General features: G+C 33.7%; 2 protein-coding genes across 4 annotated transcripts in view; one reads left to right on the forward strand and one right to left on the reverse strand.

Annotated features, from left to right (window-relative positions):
• The first annotated feature begins 922 nt into the window (after positions 1-922).
• On the forward strand, positions 923-4100 carry LOC121739227 (pyruvate dehydrogenase [acetyl-transferring]-phosphatase 1, mitochondrial). Its single transcript, XM_042131578.1, has 4 exons — positions 923-1292; positions 1805-1943; positions 2815-2981; positions 3059-4100. The coding sequence occupies exons 1-4, from the start codon at positions 1089-1091 to the stop codon at positions 4043-4045; spliced, it is 1497 nt and encodes a 498-aa protein (XP_041987512.1). The 5' UTR covers positions 923-1088; the 3' UTR covers positions 4046-4100.
• Positions 4101-14825: 10725 nt separating this feature from the next.
• Positions 14826-18128, reverse strand: part of LOC121738710 (frequenin-1) — a 229957-nt gene continuing 226654 nt past the window's right edge. For all 3 annotated transcript variants that reach the window (XM_042130936.1, XM_042130935.1, XM_042130934.1), the window contains 2 exons: positions 17477-17565; positions 14826-15747 (listed from right to left, as the gene is read on the reverse strand). In XM_042130936.1, coding sequence (XP_041986870.1) covers positions 15580-15747; positions 17477-17565 — 257 coding nt within the window. In that variant the 3' untranslated portion in view covers positions 14826-15579. The remainder of the gene's footprint in view (positions 15748-17476; positions 17566-18128) is intronic.

The following is an 18128-nucleotide window of genomic DNA, read 5'->3' on the forward strand; positions in this document are numbered from 1 at the left end:
CTTGAATTTTTCTCACAATCCTTAGTTTTATGTCTACATTAATATTTAATAATAATATTAATATAAAATAAAAAATTAAAATGGTCACCCATACAAAATACACAAATTTTGCCCTAATTTTTCTCTTTAATGATACAGAACCCGTCGTGCTCGAGTTCGACTCGCACTTGGCCAATTATTTCTTAAAGAGCCGCACTCAGAGTGGAACATTAATTACATAAATGTAATTAATTCAAAATTTTAACATTAGCCCCATACATTATCTGTCAAACTCTTCATTAAATTGAAGGTTAATCGTAATTATTAAATGTCTCTGAGTACGGCGGTCAGAGTTACTTATTTAATACTTTTTAGTTCATATTATTGTTGTTTTTATCTTGGAAGTCGGTTTTAATTTTTTGTTAAAAATAATAATTATTTCACTCTTTTAGTTATCTACAAGATAAGGCTTTAATGCGTAAATAACCGCTATGAATGTTAACTATTCACATCATGTTATTTTTAATGTATAATGTTGGTAGAATATTAACCATTTAATTAATATTAGATGTCGTGCACAAGGGTGGGCAAGTGATACAACTTCAAAAATCGTGCTATATTGTGTTCCCTCCAAAACTCCATCGAAAGTTTTAGTAAAGGGTCTACCACTTTACTAAAACAACTGTTTTGACTCATTGACTTTACTGACTACTTTTTTAGACATTTACTAGACTTTTGACTTGACGAAAGGCTACTTAATCTGGAAAAACGACTTTAGTATACTTTTTACGAATATTTTTTTCCCCGCCATATTTTACTTGACACCGGCTATGGTTAAATATCCGAGCGCCATAATAAGAAAAAAGAAAAAAAAAGACATTTGTCAAAATAATGTCAATTAAGTGTCAATTGCCTTTCAAGTTTCAAGTTCAATTACCTTTGCAGTTTGCAGGTGAATTTTTGCAAAAAAATGTAAAAACAGCTTAAAATGTGTATGTTTTATTACTAAATTTATCTTCCTATTATATTGGATACTAAATCTCAAAATTGAATTTGAAGAAAGTTCGTGATTGCATAACATGTACGAATAACATCGTACTTAAGAAAATATGAATTATCCTTTTATAGTTGCAGCTATAAATACTTATAATAAATTAGATCGAACTTTAAGACAGAATCTTATAAATAAATATATTCAAGAACGTAAATCGCCGTGTCGTAATCAGTTCAATTATCGGACATTTAACACTACAACAACAAAATGTCAAGCACAAAAAGATTGTCCTTCTGAAGTTCTTCTTTCGCCTCAAGAGGTTAGTTATTCTTTATTACATAATAATTTTTTATTACCTTTCAATACGAACTAGTCTTTATCTTTTAATAAAATCATACATAAACAGTAAATTTTAGGTTATGGCCCTGTTTCGCCACTTGCTGATAAGTGCCGGATAGGCTATCCACAACTTAATTTGACAGATAAAGTGTGGAGAATCTGTCAAATAAGTTGTGGATAGCTTATCCGGCACTTTATCAGGAAGTGGTGAAACAGGCCCTAAGTATTTAAAATATTTATATGTACTGGGATAGAATGAATATAATATTTTCATAGTCCATATGGATCATAACCTTTATGTTATACATACTAACCGAGATACCTTACTTAAGCCTTTTGTGGTAGCCTTGTAGTGTTGAATAAAATAATCTGAGTGTTAGGACATAAATTTCTTGATGTTGACTCAATACTTACTTACTCTACTTTGTTTTCAACTCTTTCCATTTCTATTTTGTATATAAATATAATAATTATGTCATTCAATTGATTTAGGTCACATTGATACTTCGCAAGAATGAGTTTAATAGGGATCTTACAAATGGATCTGTTAAGTCGTATGATTGCAATCAGTTACCATCCAACAATCCCATTGAAGACACAAGAAGTGAAGCACAATGCAAGGTGACCCCAGGTAAATTTCTTGGTCACATATACTAATTGTCCCTGATCAAAACTACTTTATTACCTTTATTACTTTATTAAAACTCCTTTATATAATATATTATGTAATTCATATGCAATAAAAGTGAGAACTATTGGCTGGACTTTACATAGTAAACAAGATTTTTCACATTAACTTTGATAAGAGTTGGGGTGCCATTGGTTAAAAATCTATACAATATTATGAGAAATGTAGGCAACACCAATAATTGTTTAAATTACAAGCAAAAGTATATGTTTGTTATGATTAAAATCTAAAGGGGTTCTATTTTCCAGGTTGCAGTTTAGGCCCCTAAGTAAAAGCAGAGTAGACAGAATTATAGAGTATACCGACTTAGAACTGGATGTTGAAATTTTTAAATTTGACGTATTATGACGAAAATCGTCGCTAGGGTTGTTAAATTGTTACCTACGAATTTAAAACTATGACATATTATCCGCTGGACGTGTTCCTCTTTGGTCGTATAGTATTGTTGTTTGTGTTTTGGCACATGCGATTAAAATTGTCAGAATCCAATTTTGAAATCTTTAATTTTAAATATTTAAAAATAAATTATATCAGCCAGCGCGAGGCACATTCCGTTCATAATCCTAGTGAAACCCGACGAATTTGACAGATATTGAAACCTGTCTGTTTGTTTGCAGTCGAACTACTGGTAGTTATATCTATTGTGGTAAAAGCCTGCTTCATTATCATCCTTCCAAAACAGAAATCATTTTTACTTAGATCCCCCTATGTCAATTTCCCTTCTTGCTAAATGTTGCTAGTATAATTGATTATTTGAGAACATTTTGTAGACAGTTTGATAAAAAAATAATAATGTGTCTTCTGTCTGTTCAAGGTTTACTCATGGCTGTGTATGATGGCCACGGAGGACCCGCCTGTGCTCAAGTCATCTCAAAAAGACTCTTGAAATATATAGCAACTGCCCTTGTGCCATATAATAAACTAGAAGAATATGCATCCAAAGAGCCAAGAGAAAATCTAATAGAAACATTCAATGATAGAGTAAGTTATATTACAAAAATCTTAGTGATATAATATTGTATAAGAAAATACTATTTAGTAAATAATTATATTTACAGGCTGAAATTGTTCAAGATCTTAAAATTATTTATGATAAAAGTTACAACAAATATTTACAAAGACTACTAGATGAGAAAATAAATGTACCTGATGTAAAGGAATCATTAATAAAGGGAATAATGCAATTAGATGAAGACTTAGGAACAGAGGTACTTGAACCGTTTAATGAAACTAACTCTGTGAATCATAGAACATTATCTGTAGCTTTGTCTGGTGCTGTTGCCTGCATTTCTCATATAGATGGCCCCCATCTTCATGTAGCAAATGTTGGGGACTGTAATGCAGTTATTGGAACCAAGACAGAGGATAACGAGTGGGTAGCTAAGAAAATCACTAAAGAACATAATTCTGAAAATTTTGACGAGCTAAAAAGGATATGGAATGAACATCCCGAAAGTGAAAGAAAAACAGTTATCAGAAGAGACCGACTTTTGGGTGAGTTGGCTCCGCTACGAAGCTTAGGAGATTACCGTTACAAGTGGAAAGCTGATGTTTTAGAAAAAGTGGCTGTACCACTAGTAGGACAAAGAGCGATACCTCCGAACTATTACACGCCCCCATACCTAACAGCTAAGCCTGATATATATTACCATCGGCTAACACCCAAAGATAAATTTATGATTATTGCATCAGATGGTTTGTGGGATATGATGACTCCGCTTCAAGCTGTGAAGTTGGTCGGTGAACACATGAAAGGAAAAGTGTTTTTCAACCCCCTGAAACTTCCAAAAAAGAATATTCAGCTGGGTGATATCAATGAGTTATTGATGCATAGAAAAGAAAGCTTGAAAAGCAAGCCAAAAGATAGGAATGCAGCTACGCATCTTATCAGACATGCGATCGGAGGCACTGAATATGGTGTAGATCATACTAGACTAGCTCATTTATTGAGTCTTTCTTCTGATGTAAGTAGAATGTTTAGAGATGATATGACGGTCACAGTTGTTTACTTTGACTCTGAATACCTAAGGCAGTGTCCTTCCTAATTATTTATTTGAATCCTATTTGTAAATATCAGTATAATAAAATATTTAATTTAATGTCTCCTCATATCACTCAATTATTATTCAATTTGCAAATAAAATATTTGTGTCACGATTTTAAATACTAAAGCAATAAAAGCAATTTTAATGTTTAAGAGGATTCCACACCGCCATTTTTTCCATACAAACGTTGTCCCCTGTTTCCTCCCTGGATAATGCTAGTAGAGTTATAATTTTTTTCCTGAATATCTACGGCCACTAATACAATGTCCCTATGTTTTCCTTTTTTTCATAATTTAATTATTAAATAAGATATGAACGTTCAAAAACCCAAAAAAATGGCCAGATTTTCCACTGTGTTCAAACGTCCAGAAAACAGATTTGGATAGATTATACAAAAAAAGCAAAACATAGGAACACAGCTCAAGCCTTTTTTTAATCTTTAATGAAAAAAGTACTTAAATCGGTTAAGTTTTGGAGAAGGAATCAGGGGACAACGAATCGTTGATTTTCTGGATTTTCTGCAGTTGTCTCTATCGCGTTCTGCGGTATAGGCTTGAGGTAAGGGAGACAGCTATAGATATTACACGTACTTTTTTTTCATTTCTCTAGCCGCTGTGGTATCCTCTTAATATCAGCAAAATTCAACAAGAGCCAACTGCCAATAAAAGGGTTTTAAAGTTCATTACACAGGAAATTTCCGATTTCATAACATACACATTGTAAGTCTTCGAATATCGAAAGTGTAACAAATACATTGAGTAAAAACCGATTATAGATAGGCTATCCAAAAGTTTTGTCGTTATATATGGTCCAATCGCTCAGTCCTGTCTCTAGCGGTTATCGGCCTTTCGTCTACCACTGTATTCCAATTTTACAGATGTAGCGATATCTATCGCATCGTTTGTATGACATAACTGTCAAAAATTTTCCAAATTCAAATGACCGCGTGCATAGACTTAATATATACCGTAGCATCCAAACGGGTGGACCGATTTCGATCTAGTTTTTTTTTGTTTGAAAGCTGACTTCATTGAGAGTGTTCTTAGCTATAGTTCATTATCATCAGCCTGCTCCGTGCTGAAAAATCGTGGTTCATCTGGTTCGTGAAGAGCCGATTAGCAAATTGCAGTCGTTTGGTGAGCTTTATTGCATTCTAGTTCGTGACATTTATGAATATTTACACATTAATTGTAGTGAAACCTCACCCTCATAGTGGTGCAAAGGACATATGTTTTAAGTGTTACGATATGCCGTCACATCATTGGGCATGCAATTTATTTAATTATGTAGTATATGTATATCTGCAAATAAAACATTGTATGAAAACTTTGATTATTCCTCCACCTATGTTTGTAGACTGTTGACCGAAAATCATGTTATGAATAGTCTCGCAGTGTAACTGTTGAAAGTCTTTGATGATATTTGAAGCCAGTCAAAACGCAATGCGTGTGTGTTGTCATCGACTTAATACTTATGCTGTTTGGGAATGTCAGTATCTGTATTGTACATTTTAGGGCAATTAAATGATATTTATATTTTACTAGATGACGCCCGCAACTCCGTTGCGCCAAAATTCGTTAATCGCGCGGGAACCGTACATTTTTCCGGGATAAAAACTATCATATGTCCTTTCTCGGGACTCAAAGTATCTCCATGCCAAATTTCAGCAAAATCGGTTCAGCGGTTCGCGCGTGAAGAGGTAACAGACAGACAGACAGACAGACAGACAGACGGACAGAGAAACACACTTTCGCATTTATAATATTAGTATGGATACCCGTGCGAAGTCGGAGCGGGTCGCTATAATGAATAATCAAAACTGCTGAATCGATTTTAATAATTTTTTCAGTGGCTATATATTTTATACCCGTGCGAAGCCGGGGCGGGTCGTTTTATTATAATTCAGGACATTTATTAAACAATTTTGAATAATCATAGAGACTAAAAAAAATAGTGCAGTAAATAATATTTCAAATTGATTATTTTCAAAATGTGTACATTAAATGTTGGATAAATGATCATGAATTTAATAAAAACAATCTCATCAATACATAATATTGTTACTTATGTTCAACTCCTAAATCTTAGTAATGTCTGTCTGTCTGTCTGTATGTCGCCAGGCCGTATCTCAAGAACCGCTATAGCTAGACTTCTGAAATTTTTACAGATTGTGTTTATCTGTTGCCGCTATAACAACAAATACTAAAAACACAATAATATTAATAATATTATGAGGGGCTCCTATACAACAAACGTGATTTTTTTGGCCTCTTTTGCTCGATATCAATAATGGCAACAGGTATTGTATTAAAATTGGATTAATTACCAAAATCAAAGTCATTCCTTTATTTAATTTGAATTGAAACATACAAAAAATATTTTTTTGTATTATACTTTTACCATAATATTATAATATATTATCATGATTATTATGTCATATTATTTCTTTAAACTGTGTAGTGTGTAGAATGGTGTGCAATTTTTATAGATACTTATAGTATTAATTCAATAATATTTCTCTACTTCTTGCTATTTAATATGACTTTTCTTATTATTAAAAAAAATATAATATTATTAGTTCTAGTTAGATACTGATAGTTTCATGACTGGAAAACTTCATTGGCAGATTGCGGATCTACGTTATTCGGTCGGGTTGGTTAGATCCATAATTATATAAATAAGTCTATGGTTAGATCAATGTTTGTTATGATTTAACCGACGTATTATATGTATATTTAATTTTAATTCGACATCACATAATATGTTTGGCTTTACTTTATTAGTGAGGGAGCCCTAGAACTTTTTTTTTATTACTAACAAGCAAATTTTTTGTGAGTAGATTCATTTTGATAAGACAAACAACATTTTCTTTTGCGAAAAATCTCGAAAGTGGTAACTAACAGAGGATTTCATACTTTAATTTGATGGTCCATAAATATGGATTGTTCTATTTGTAGGACAATGTGGCTTTTAAATTATATATTACTAGTAGTTCCTGAGATTAGCGCGTTCAAATAAGCCCTTTCATATAATTTCCCCCGTTTTTTCCACATTTTCCTCTATTTTTTCGCTCCTATTAGTCTTAGCGTGATAAAATATAGCCTATAGCCTTCCTCGATCAATGGGCTATCCAACAGTAAAATAATTTTTCAAATCGGACCAGTAGTTCCTGAGATTAGGGCGTTCAAACAAACAAACAAACAAACTCTGCAGAATTATAATATTAAGTATAGATTAACCTACCAATATAATAGTATTATGATAATAATACAAAAAATCTGCTGGTTAGGGTTCCGTTTTAGGGTTCTGTAATCAACAAAACTTGGTAGACTACGATACCCTAAAACGGAACCTTAACCATCTGATTTTTTTATGTTGATAGGTTAATAGTTATGTAATTTAAGAGTAACATTGTCCTACAAATAGAACAATCCATATTTTAGGATTATCAAATCAAAGTATGAAATCCTTTCTATCTCTGTTAGCTACCACTTTCAAGATTTTTCGCAGATAAAAAAGTTGTTTGTCTTATCAAAATGACTACTCACAAAAAATTAGCTTGTTAGTAATAAAAAAAATTGTTCTAGGGCTCCCTGACTATAAGCGTCGCCGACGGAAGGTTACGCGCTAACTGAACGCGGCGTAATTTACGCTAATGTGTCATAGAGAACTAGAAATACATTGCGAGCGTATTGAGCCGAACGTTTGGTGCCGAACGTTCTGCAGATGACGTGTCGCGACACTAACCGACCAAATTATATAGATTCTATACTATGACTATACTGGGTGCAATTCACAATTGTATACTATAGAGAGTGTCGTGTAGAATGAATATTAGGTATAAATTATTATAATTCGTTTCTCTTTGTTTTTTAGGTAATATTCTATTGTTTGATATAAAAGTGTACTTGAACTTTGGAACTTGTATGAAACAGCAGATTTTTTTGAAAAAACGTAGGTACAGTAATAATGCCAGGTTTTTTATACTATATTTTCTCCCTATACAATATATTATATTAAACGATATACAAATGCACCCAGTATGTTAATTTTATGTTATTTTCAAAAAACAGGCAAGTAATCTGTTACTCCAAAGAATTTAAATTGCGTTGAATTTCAGAAAAAACATGTTATTGTTGAATGCATCATACATTATGTTTTAAAATAACATTTTTCAACCTAAATTCTAGTTTTGTATCATAAAGGTTCGATTCACTTTTTTTTAGAACTCGTCATAGGACCTTGGAGTAACAGATTGATACCACATTTACACTAAATTAGGATATTCTGAAAGATGATTATTATGAATCTGTTTGAATTGGGAGTGACTCACTTTATATAAGCACTCATTTTACTTATTATTCACCTTGTGACTGCTGAGAGATTCTTGCATGGGTTTTGCTAAAGTGCGGTCGTGGAATAGGCAGAAATTCGTACATTGATTGCTTTGACTCTGCCATTCGCTGTTGCGAAACATAATATTATATTATGTTGCTGTTTCGCTTCCTCCCATAGGTAGGTAATATTATAGTTACTATAGGTTTATACTCTATAATATACGAATTTCTGTGTCCGCGACCGAATTCTAGCTAACACGTAGAATGAGAACACAACCAAATATCTTAGGTATTCGATAATGCACTACATAAGTTTCAATATTCTATGTCTTGAAAATATTTAGTTGAAAACTGTAAATTACACTGTTATTTAACTGTAATATATATCTGTGAAAATTAATTAGTTCAAAACTGTAAATTCCACTGTAATTTAAATCTGTGAAAATTAATTGTGCCTGATAACGATTCTGTTGACTATAGCTTATACTGTATACACCTGTGTTGATGTGTGTCATTTTTAATGCAATAAACTATTATTAACTACCTCATTACATGCTTTTTTAGTTACGACTTACGCATTAGGGCCAGGTCCTACCGAAACGAAAGACAGCGCGTCTTGACGATGAATTAGAAGTTGAAATTGATATCCAGGGGCGAAGCTACCGCCGTATCTGCGTATCAATTACACGGGGCTCCCTTCGTACATAAGTTCCTTTCGGAGGGCCCTATTTTTATGCGGGGCCCTCGCAAGCTACGCTTCTGTTGAAATCTTTGTAAATTTCAGTTTTGAAGCTGTTTTGCATCGTCTTGTTATATGTCTCATTTCTTTCGATATGAACTGACCCTTACTCTTATACCTTACCAAAAACCTAAATTAAAAAGTACGTATATCGTTATCATTGATCTAAATATTCTTAATAGTCATACTTTATCGAAGGTCAGGTATACCCTTCTGAACTAGGTACCTCATAAGTCATAAATTAACCACGAGCTAAAATCAGCAGTTCCTGGTCCTGGTACTTCTACAGACCTCTATTTGTAAACTGCAGTAAGGTATAGCTCAGTGGTCCCCAACCTTTTTTTCATGCGGGCCACAAACATGTTTTGGTCTTGGTGTCGCGGGCCGCAACAAAAATTTTTTTGGGTTAAAAAATAACATTCTTCAAAAGTAACGATTTAAAAGTGGAGTAAATTTAACGACTATCACGTAGACTTTACGTTTTTTTGTCGGTGGACGTGAATTTCACAACTGTTTAACATCACGCGGGCCACAAAATATAAATTATATTTTGTGGTCCGCGTGATGTTAAACAATTTTGAAATTCACGTCCACCGACAAAAAAACGTGAGACGCGACACTGAGCTACACCTTAATGCGGCCCGCGGGCCGCGGGTTGGGGATAGCGGCTATAGCTTATCAAAAAAGAGTAGATATCGAATATAATTTTTAAATCTCATAAAAAGTACAAAACTTTATTATTGCGAATAAAAATATGTCAGAGCGTTAATTTATATACTTAGTGTGAAAACGTTCTGTGAAATGAATCATGATTATGTTTGGAAAACTTCGCTCTTGGGCAAAAACTAAGTTGATCGTTAACTGGTAAATAATAATTCAAGTAAGTAGGTATTGATTACAAAACGGAACCACAGGAAATGTATGGTTTAGAAACAAATCGTTTTCTCTATTGTCTGCTGTACGGTGTACCGTGTACCTAATGTCCACATTAGGTCCACATTGTTATGTAGAGGTCACTTTTGTCATATCCTCATTATTTTGTTTTTCGCTAGATGGCGCTAATTTGTGTATTTTTTTTATTTAAAAAATATTATAACTCAAACCTTAGTGATTTTTATAAAAGTTTCATGTCACTTACGTGCCAACCAATAAAGGCTAATAATATTAGCTAGGCTAATCTTATATATAAAATTCTCGTGTCACAATGTTAGTCACCGTACACCTCGGAAAGGGCTTTGCTGATTTTTATCAAATTTTATAAGCATATTCAGTAGGTCTGGGAATCGGCTACTGGGTAATTTTTATATTGATAAGTGCACAACTCGAGACTGACGGCGACCATTGTTTGTGCGACGGGATAGCGATGGACGTTGCCATGGTGACATACTTATTTAGTTACTTCAATAAAATAATACGGGCGAAATACTTTATATGGCAAAGAAACGTTTGCCGGGCTAAGAAAGCTAGTATATTATATTATTACTAGAGATCGCCCAATGGTCGAAATTCGACCTTAGTATCAACCACATTAGGAGTACTACCTGCCTATATTTTGTAAAAAAAATATTGACTTTATCATATTTTTTTCAACTCTTGTCTCGGGGACTCAGCTGATCTCAGAATGGCCGTGTAAGTATTGTCTAATAGTATATATCATTCAATAAAATAAAAAAAAATATAATCCATTTTCAATATGTCACCTTGTTGTCAACAGACTTCAACCATAAATAAAAGAGTATAATTCGTATGTATAGGCTTGTCACTCAAAAATCTGTCATTTTTCCTAGTGTGGGTGTAGTAGTGTGTGTAATGTTTTATTTGTTAAAAAAATGTATGATAAAAGCATAATTTCAAAATAATATTAGCTCGATGCACTCCTTCACCATATAAACTATAACTGTGCAAAATTTCGTTTTCCCATTTTTCGTCATTGATATAAATAAGTAGAGATCTGATTTTGCCCGCAAATCCATTGCGTCAAAATTCTGTTATTACGCAGAACCGTGTTTTTTTTCGGGATTAATATTTTCCTATGGCCTTTTTCGGAACTCAAGGTATCTCCATACCAAATTCTGCCAAAATCGGTTTTGTTTAGTGGTTTAAGCGTGAAGAGATCATAAAGTTAATACATATACCTAGCGGAATAGAGAAACAGAGGCCTGAGCAAGCGAGATGTCACTATCAGTAACACTGCATGGTAAAAAGAGACGTGTGATACATGACAGCAGCACTCTTTTTTGACGTCCAGTCGGCACGTGCCGCACGTTGCCAATTTAATCTCATAGAAATCATGTTCAATCATGCTTGTGTAAGTGTATACGAACACATATTTCTACACACAGATGAAATCAATTTCGGTTTCGTTTGACAGCTCGAGATTGTTTTTCTATTCCGCTAGGTATATTAACTTTATGGAAGAGATAGACCTACTTTCGCATTTATGATATTAGTATAAATAGATTAATAGAACTTATATTTTTATTGGCCAGAAAATTTAAAAAATTATATTAAGTATATTTTCTTCTATGTTCTTTGATTGAGAAAAGAGTTAATACCTATTACGTATCTAGTAGGAAGTTAGGATGCAGGTGTAATAAAAATAGATTTAGTACATTAATCTTTATTACTAGACATAATTCTAAAAACTAGTACATTAGGGAAAAAATATAAATGCCTGTCGTAGGTGACTGAAATGTATAATATTTATTAAAAGAATATTAATTTAGAAATAATAAGCCGTCGTAATTTGAAAACTATACAATTGAAATTAAAAACATCATAAAAAATAATAATATATTTTAGGGGTAAAATGACATTTTCTAGAAGGTGGTAACTGGTAGTCGTTAAGGCCTTGTTACATCTAGTAGAGTCGCGACACAGTGCTCGCGGCCAATCAAATTGCACTGTCTCGCCAGTCTATTCGGCAGGTGTATTCAAGCCCTAGTAGCTGTTCACTACAATGTGTAACTTATCTCATGCCTCAAGGTGATAAGGCTTATAAGTGGTACATTCGTTCGAACGTATACCTACAGAACTTACAGATATAGTTCTCTATGTTTCTGAAAATACATTGTCGAAAAGTTTTTTATTACTTACTGATGTTTTAGGAATGTTTTTCTCACAGTATATGATAGCTACCTAGCTATCAAATATAGTGAGAAAAAAAAAATTCTTCTACGTTCTTTGATTGAGAAAATAATACACATACACATTTTATCTAGCACCTTCTAGAAAATGTTTTTATTTGCTTAAAAATCTAATCAGAACTTAAATGCTTATAAATAACTTTGAGCAAATCATATTAAAATAAAAACTTTACATAATATTTTTATCATCTTATTCTAGAAATATTTACTAAATGCAACATTGTAATTCTTAAAAATTTCCCTATGCTTAGCAGAGAGTCTTGGAGATTAACGAAACTTTTAAAAGCAATTATATTAAAATTATACATTAGATCAGGGGTTCCCAATATTTTTCAGCCTGCGGCGCAGTTGCACGTACAATATTCTGTCACGGTGCCCTACTCTACCTAGCTATCAGAAAAAGATACATAAATAAATACATTTAAGTAAGTAATGATCATAGTTAGGTTAAGCAGGTAAATTATTGTAATAAATAAATATTTCACCTACCTGCTTTACATATAAAAATAATATTATAATTTAAATTTATAATATTTGTGGTTTCGGATAATGATGAAAGATCGACTCACGGCACCCCGCTTGCCTTTCCACGGCGCACCAGGGCGCCGCGGCGCACAGTTTGGGAACCCCTGCATTAGATAATAGATTATACATAGGTAGAGTAATAATTCGACCCGCAGACTCGGTCGTCGAGATCTTTAAGACCAATCAGAAATAGACACACACTACGAATTAGATTTAACAGTTATCCTTATTAATACGATGGAATAACAAAATATATTCAATAACAAATGTTTCACATTAATTACAATTACAATTTAGTTTTAAAGTGGAATTTAGAAAGAATCGAAGATCGGATACCTAAACCTAGAGATGCACAGCCCGTAAGTCCTACACTCTAGCTCGATTGTGAACGCATCTATACACCTAAATTGTCCACGAAAATAATTTCACTTAGTTAGCAACCAATGCCTCGACTATCACCAACCTTCCCTTCGCACAATCTTCCAGGTGCAGTATCGCGGGCGATGTAAAATATTAGGAAACGTTATCGTAGAAAACTTTATAAGAGATAAGCAGATAAGTTAACGATTAGGTAAAAAGTTTCAGTTACACTTAAGTCAGAGCTTTATAAATAGTTATGTTAGAGGGTGTCTAACGGTATCTTAAAATCTTCCAAAATATATTACGTTTTCAGCGAGTTAAAATTTTGTAAACGTCTACTTTAAGAGCGAACGTATGCTACCTTTGGCATTGAATATAAATAAGTATGGTGCGTTCCGAGTGCAGAGCGAGGGCCGGTCAGACAGCCCTCGAAAACATCATAAATCGTGCTATATATTATGTCAAAGTGATGGTACAAATATGCCACCTAAAACGTATCCTATAGTATTCTAAGAGCAGAAATTATGATTTACAAGATCATAATAATTATATTACGTAGTTATGTCCTATGTGCTAACCGCGAGCGACGTCGGACGGTGCGCCCTCTGCCGCTCACTCTCGTGCAATCACTGCGATCTTACACCCCCAAGTTATTCCCCGCTCGGGTAAAAACAAAATATCACTAAACAATTGTTTTCAATATTTTCTATTCGATTTTCAAATCATTAAAATTAATTACTACTTCTATAAATAGTAGCTCTACACTTTTCTTTATTAATATAAAACTTTTCAAAATAAAAAACAATATTAAAAACCACTACCTTTTTAAATGGCATTATCTTTTCGTACGCCATTTTCATGATAATATTAGTAAATATGGGGCTGTAAAAACCCAAAACGCATTTAGTAATGCCAAAAATTTATATTGTCCCAAAGTTCAAATTCAACGATAATGGGGCGTAACTCTTAAAAACCTAATCATTAATCAACAATTTGATACATAGGTAACAGTCGCTTTACTCAAATACATTAGGAGTAGAGTCTCCGGACAGACTTCTCGTTTTGATGGTAGTTTGATCGTTTTTTAAACCCGTAGAAATATCCCCTTTAACACTGCTATCGCTAATCGAATCGACCAAACTATCATGGGACGCAAAAGTCTGTTTCAACGGGGTCCCTAATATACACCTCATGATGTATGTTCAAACTATAGATATTAGATACATACTTAATCGCTTTGCATTAATGTCAAGTCTACGAGCTTTTTCGTGTGAATCGTTGGTGCTGCAATATACTTTATCAAATCTTGTTAAATGTGATTGCAACTTTCCCTACACTTTAGTTTTTTGTGACGTCTATTTATAGTTTATACTTTATACCAAACGAATTGTCCATTAGTTAATACTGCATTAAAATATCTAATTATACTTAAAACATCAAACTATCGTAGTAGTATTTTAAATTAATTAAAAACTAATTACATAAATTCAATCTAAATTATAAATAACACTCACTAAATTAGAAATTGTGTAGCTAACGCACGATCAAGTTTTTACAAACTTTGTTGTGAATTTCTGTGACTATAATAGTTACCTGATAATACTGTCATGTTCTAACAAATCATTACCTAGGGTTAAGTTTAAGGTTAATAAAATCTTTAATTATGGGTAGATGCAATTACAAATATATTTTCCAAATAAAAAGGACAAAAAACAATATTATTACACGCACTTAAATGGTCTTTTTCATTAGGTAGAGTTCTATTCATTTGTTGTGATCGCGAGTTAATTACCTAATTAAACGTCGTAACTAATATGTATTAACTATAGAATCGAGGTACAAATGTACCTGTGCGGTCACAGCTATTGCCGTTAGTCATTCTCTCGCCGAGAACTAAAAACCGGTGGGGGAGTAACACAATCATTGGTCGAAATAATATAGAACGAATACAAAACGTGCTGAAAAAAGTTTGCCCTTCGTGTAATAAAAATACGCTTCCCAGTTCCGTACCGGATGAATTTAAAGAGATGAGGCGGTCATGCCCTGGCACGATGCCCAGTGCGACCCTCATACAGTCATGGCCTTGTAAGTCGAATCGATAGAATTGTTGATTTCTCAATTTAATCATAATTCAATTTTGATTTAAAAAAATGCATTGTATATAAAGGCTTTCGCGTTGGACCGTGATGGATACAAGATTGCGTAGTCTACTTCGATTGTGCTTAGACGTCGATCATGGCCATAAATCATGGTTTATAAATTTGTCCATCAAAGGCCAACGCGGAGTGGCCACGCGCCATCAAACATCGAACCATCAAACTTTTTTCCCAAAAGAAATATGCAAATGGTATAAAAGTAAAGAGGGTTATTGGAAAGGGTTTATTCTTCAGATGAAAATGAGAAATCCGGCGAGAGGATGACTGTCGATTAATCGCCCCCAAGGGACAGGGCTTGGACAATGCGGGGGTCGGCCTTGCTCCCTTCGCGAAACTCCTCGAGGGTTAAGCGGTCATCGTGGTTCTTGTCCATTTGGTCGAAGATTTTGTCGACGCGTTTCTGTGGTGTGTTCTCGTCTTCTGGCTGCGGCGTTTGTCCCTGGAAAAATTGGGGAATTGGATGAGTTTCGACAGTTGTTAGTCCTATTTCGTTAACTGAATTAGGTAGGCTTAATTACTCTAAGGATAGTGATGAAAGTTAGTCATTCATCACTGATCCAGGCATTGTCGTTATACTAATATGTAATTCTCTTAAAATTAATCTTAGAAATAAGAATTTAACAGTGTCTTTTAAGTAAGAAGCTAGTACAACGTTATTATTTACGCACATTTAAAAAAAATATTATTTTCTTAAAAAAAAAAACTTTGATTACTAGACCAGTGAAGCAACATTCTAATTTTCGACTTCGGAGCTATTTTGTAGGACAAGAAACAATAGCAATAAAGACCGTTTACGTTCTCGCTTCAGCGACTCAGTCTACGTCTTGGAAGCTTTTCCGTTCCTTTACTATTCCCATTTCCTTTTTCTGTTAATGAACATCGAACAACAAAATATCGATTAATCATGAACACAACAATGAGCGGTGTTTCAATAGCTTTATGATGGATATGCAGTAAGCCTTGATCGATCGCGGTTCAGCCCCTATATTTTCAAGGATTAGTCAGGTGTTTCAAGCAATTTGTATCCCAAGGGACAAAACCCCTATTAACTATTTTATATGTGGTATACCGGTGGCGGTTTGCCATAAGGGTTAAACTCTGGATTAAGTGAGTAGTGACTGCTGTGTTTTGCAGATATTGTTAGATTATGGGCAATAGGATCAGTGACGTGACGTTCTTTCCTATATTTAGGAAGGTGGCTTTATTTAATGTGTTTCTGAAATAGTAACCTAACTTCGTCAACTTTTATAATGTACCACAGACCTGCGGGGCTAAAATGGTCACATTTAGCAATTCCTCTCAATCAATTCAGCAAATGAATTGTCTAAATTACAAATGTCAAATCAGTACAAAAATATAGAAATGAATTGCAAGCAGACTTGCATTTTGCGATTTTAGAAAAATGAATCATATTATGATTCATATCATGATTCTTCAAAGCGACCATTTTAGCCCCGCTGACGAAATTTGATATTTGATCAAAGGCTACTTGTCTCTTTCACATGCGAATTAGAAATCCATGAGGAAATTATGGTATGACTCAGAAGCGTGATGTCATTTGAGCGAAAACGAGAACTATCAAGAAGGACGCATGGACCGGGGTCTAGTAAAAAGTGTAACTAATACAATTGCTTTATAAATAGGAGTATGAAATGTTTTCATATTCCTATAAATATTGTGTAGCATCCGATACACCTTAGTACTTATTCACAATATAATTTCATAATATAGAATACATGACGACACTAGAAACTAAGCACCCAGTATTATATACTGTATACAATATCTGTGTGTGTACTGTGTACACTGTCGCGACAGTTCGTTGCAGATGTAGTGATGTAGAGTAGAGGTGTAGTGTGGACGCAATCGACACTAGTGTTGACATTTCTGTCGAGTGTGTCTTCGTGTATACTTAGCATATCAGCCCCTGTAGACAAGTGGCAAAACGCTAACGCTAGCGCTAACGTTGACGCTACAAAACGTATGGATTTGACATTAGTATTCGCTAGCGAAGCGATGACTTATGTCAAATCGCATACATTTTGTAGCGCTAGCGTTAGCGTTAGCGTTAGCGCTTTGCCACTTGTCTACAGGCCTAGGTGTGGTTGATTCAACTGCGGAGTGCCGTTAATTACAGTCATAATAAAAATAGTGTAATGAATACTTACGACCATTTGGTATATAGCGTCGACTATGTTGTACATTTCGTCTCGCGTAATATAGCCGTCGTTATCCACGTCGTATAGCCGGAAAGCCCCTGAAAAATGCGCAGCTTTTTATTCAACAACATAATATTATAATGTACACACGTATGTCTAGATTTGTAAGAATGAGTACTTTCAGTGAATACTGAGTAGTAATATTTTTTGGATCCAGCCCATTTTCAAACAGTTGTAGTTTTGTAGTTTCTATCAAACTGCAAAATGGTGTTCTTATGAATGTCAATTCTTTGGTAAAACGGACTGCTCGTTCGGTACAACTACAATCTAATAAGCAACGAAGTATATAATATTAATGTTGCTTCGTAGTTTAAAAATAGTACGTTATTCTCTCGATAAACTTAACTATCGAGAGGAGCATAACTTCTAAAGAAGACGTGAGTGGAACAACAGTAACATTTTGTAACAAAAAAATAAAGAAAAAAATTAGTGAATGTCCGTAATATTTACAAATTTTTTTCCTTATAATTTGAACAAACGTGGTCGGTCGGGGTCGACAAAGTGTCACAACATGTCATCACATTTTAAATTTAAATAATTGAATGGCGAAATTTTAATTAAGTTGAGGTGTTCTTAATTTCTAGATGTAAAATTGCGAATT

Source organism: Aricia agestis, chromosome Z (genome assembly GCF_905147365.1).
Source record: "Aricia agestis chromosome Z, ilAriAges1.1, whole genome shotgun sequence".
Classification (NCBI taxonomy): Eukaryota; Metazoa; Arthropoda; class Insecta; order Lepidoptera; family Lycaenidae; genus Aricia; species Aricia agestis.

Coding starts and splice junctions, on each gene's coding strand:
- LOC121739227 (XM_042131578.1), top strand. CDS start 1,089: ATGAATTATCCTTTTATAGTTGCAGCTATAAATACTTATAATAAATTA. Junction 1,293..1,804: donor TTCTTCTTTCGCCTCAAGAG/GTTAGTTATTCT, acceptor CAATTGATTTAG/GTCACATTGATACTTCGCAA. Junction 2,982..3,058: donor TAGAAACATTCAATGATAGA/GTAAGTTATATT, acceptor TTATATTTACAG/GCTGAAATTGTTCAAGATCT.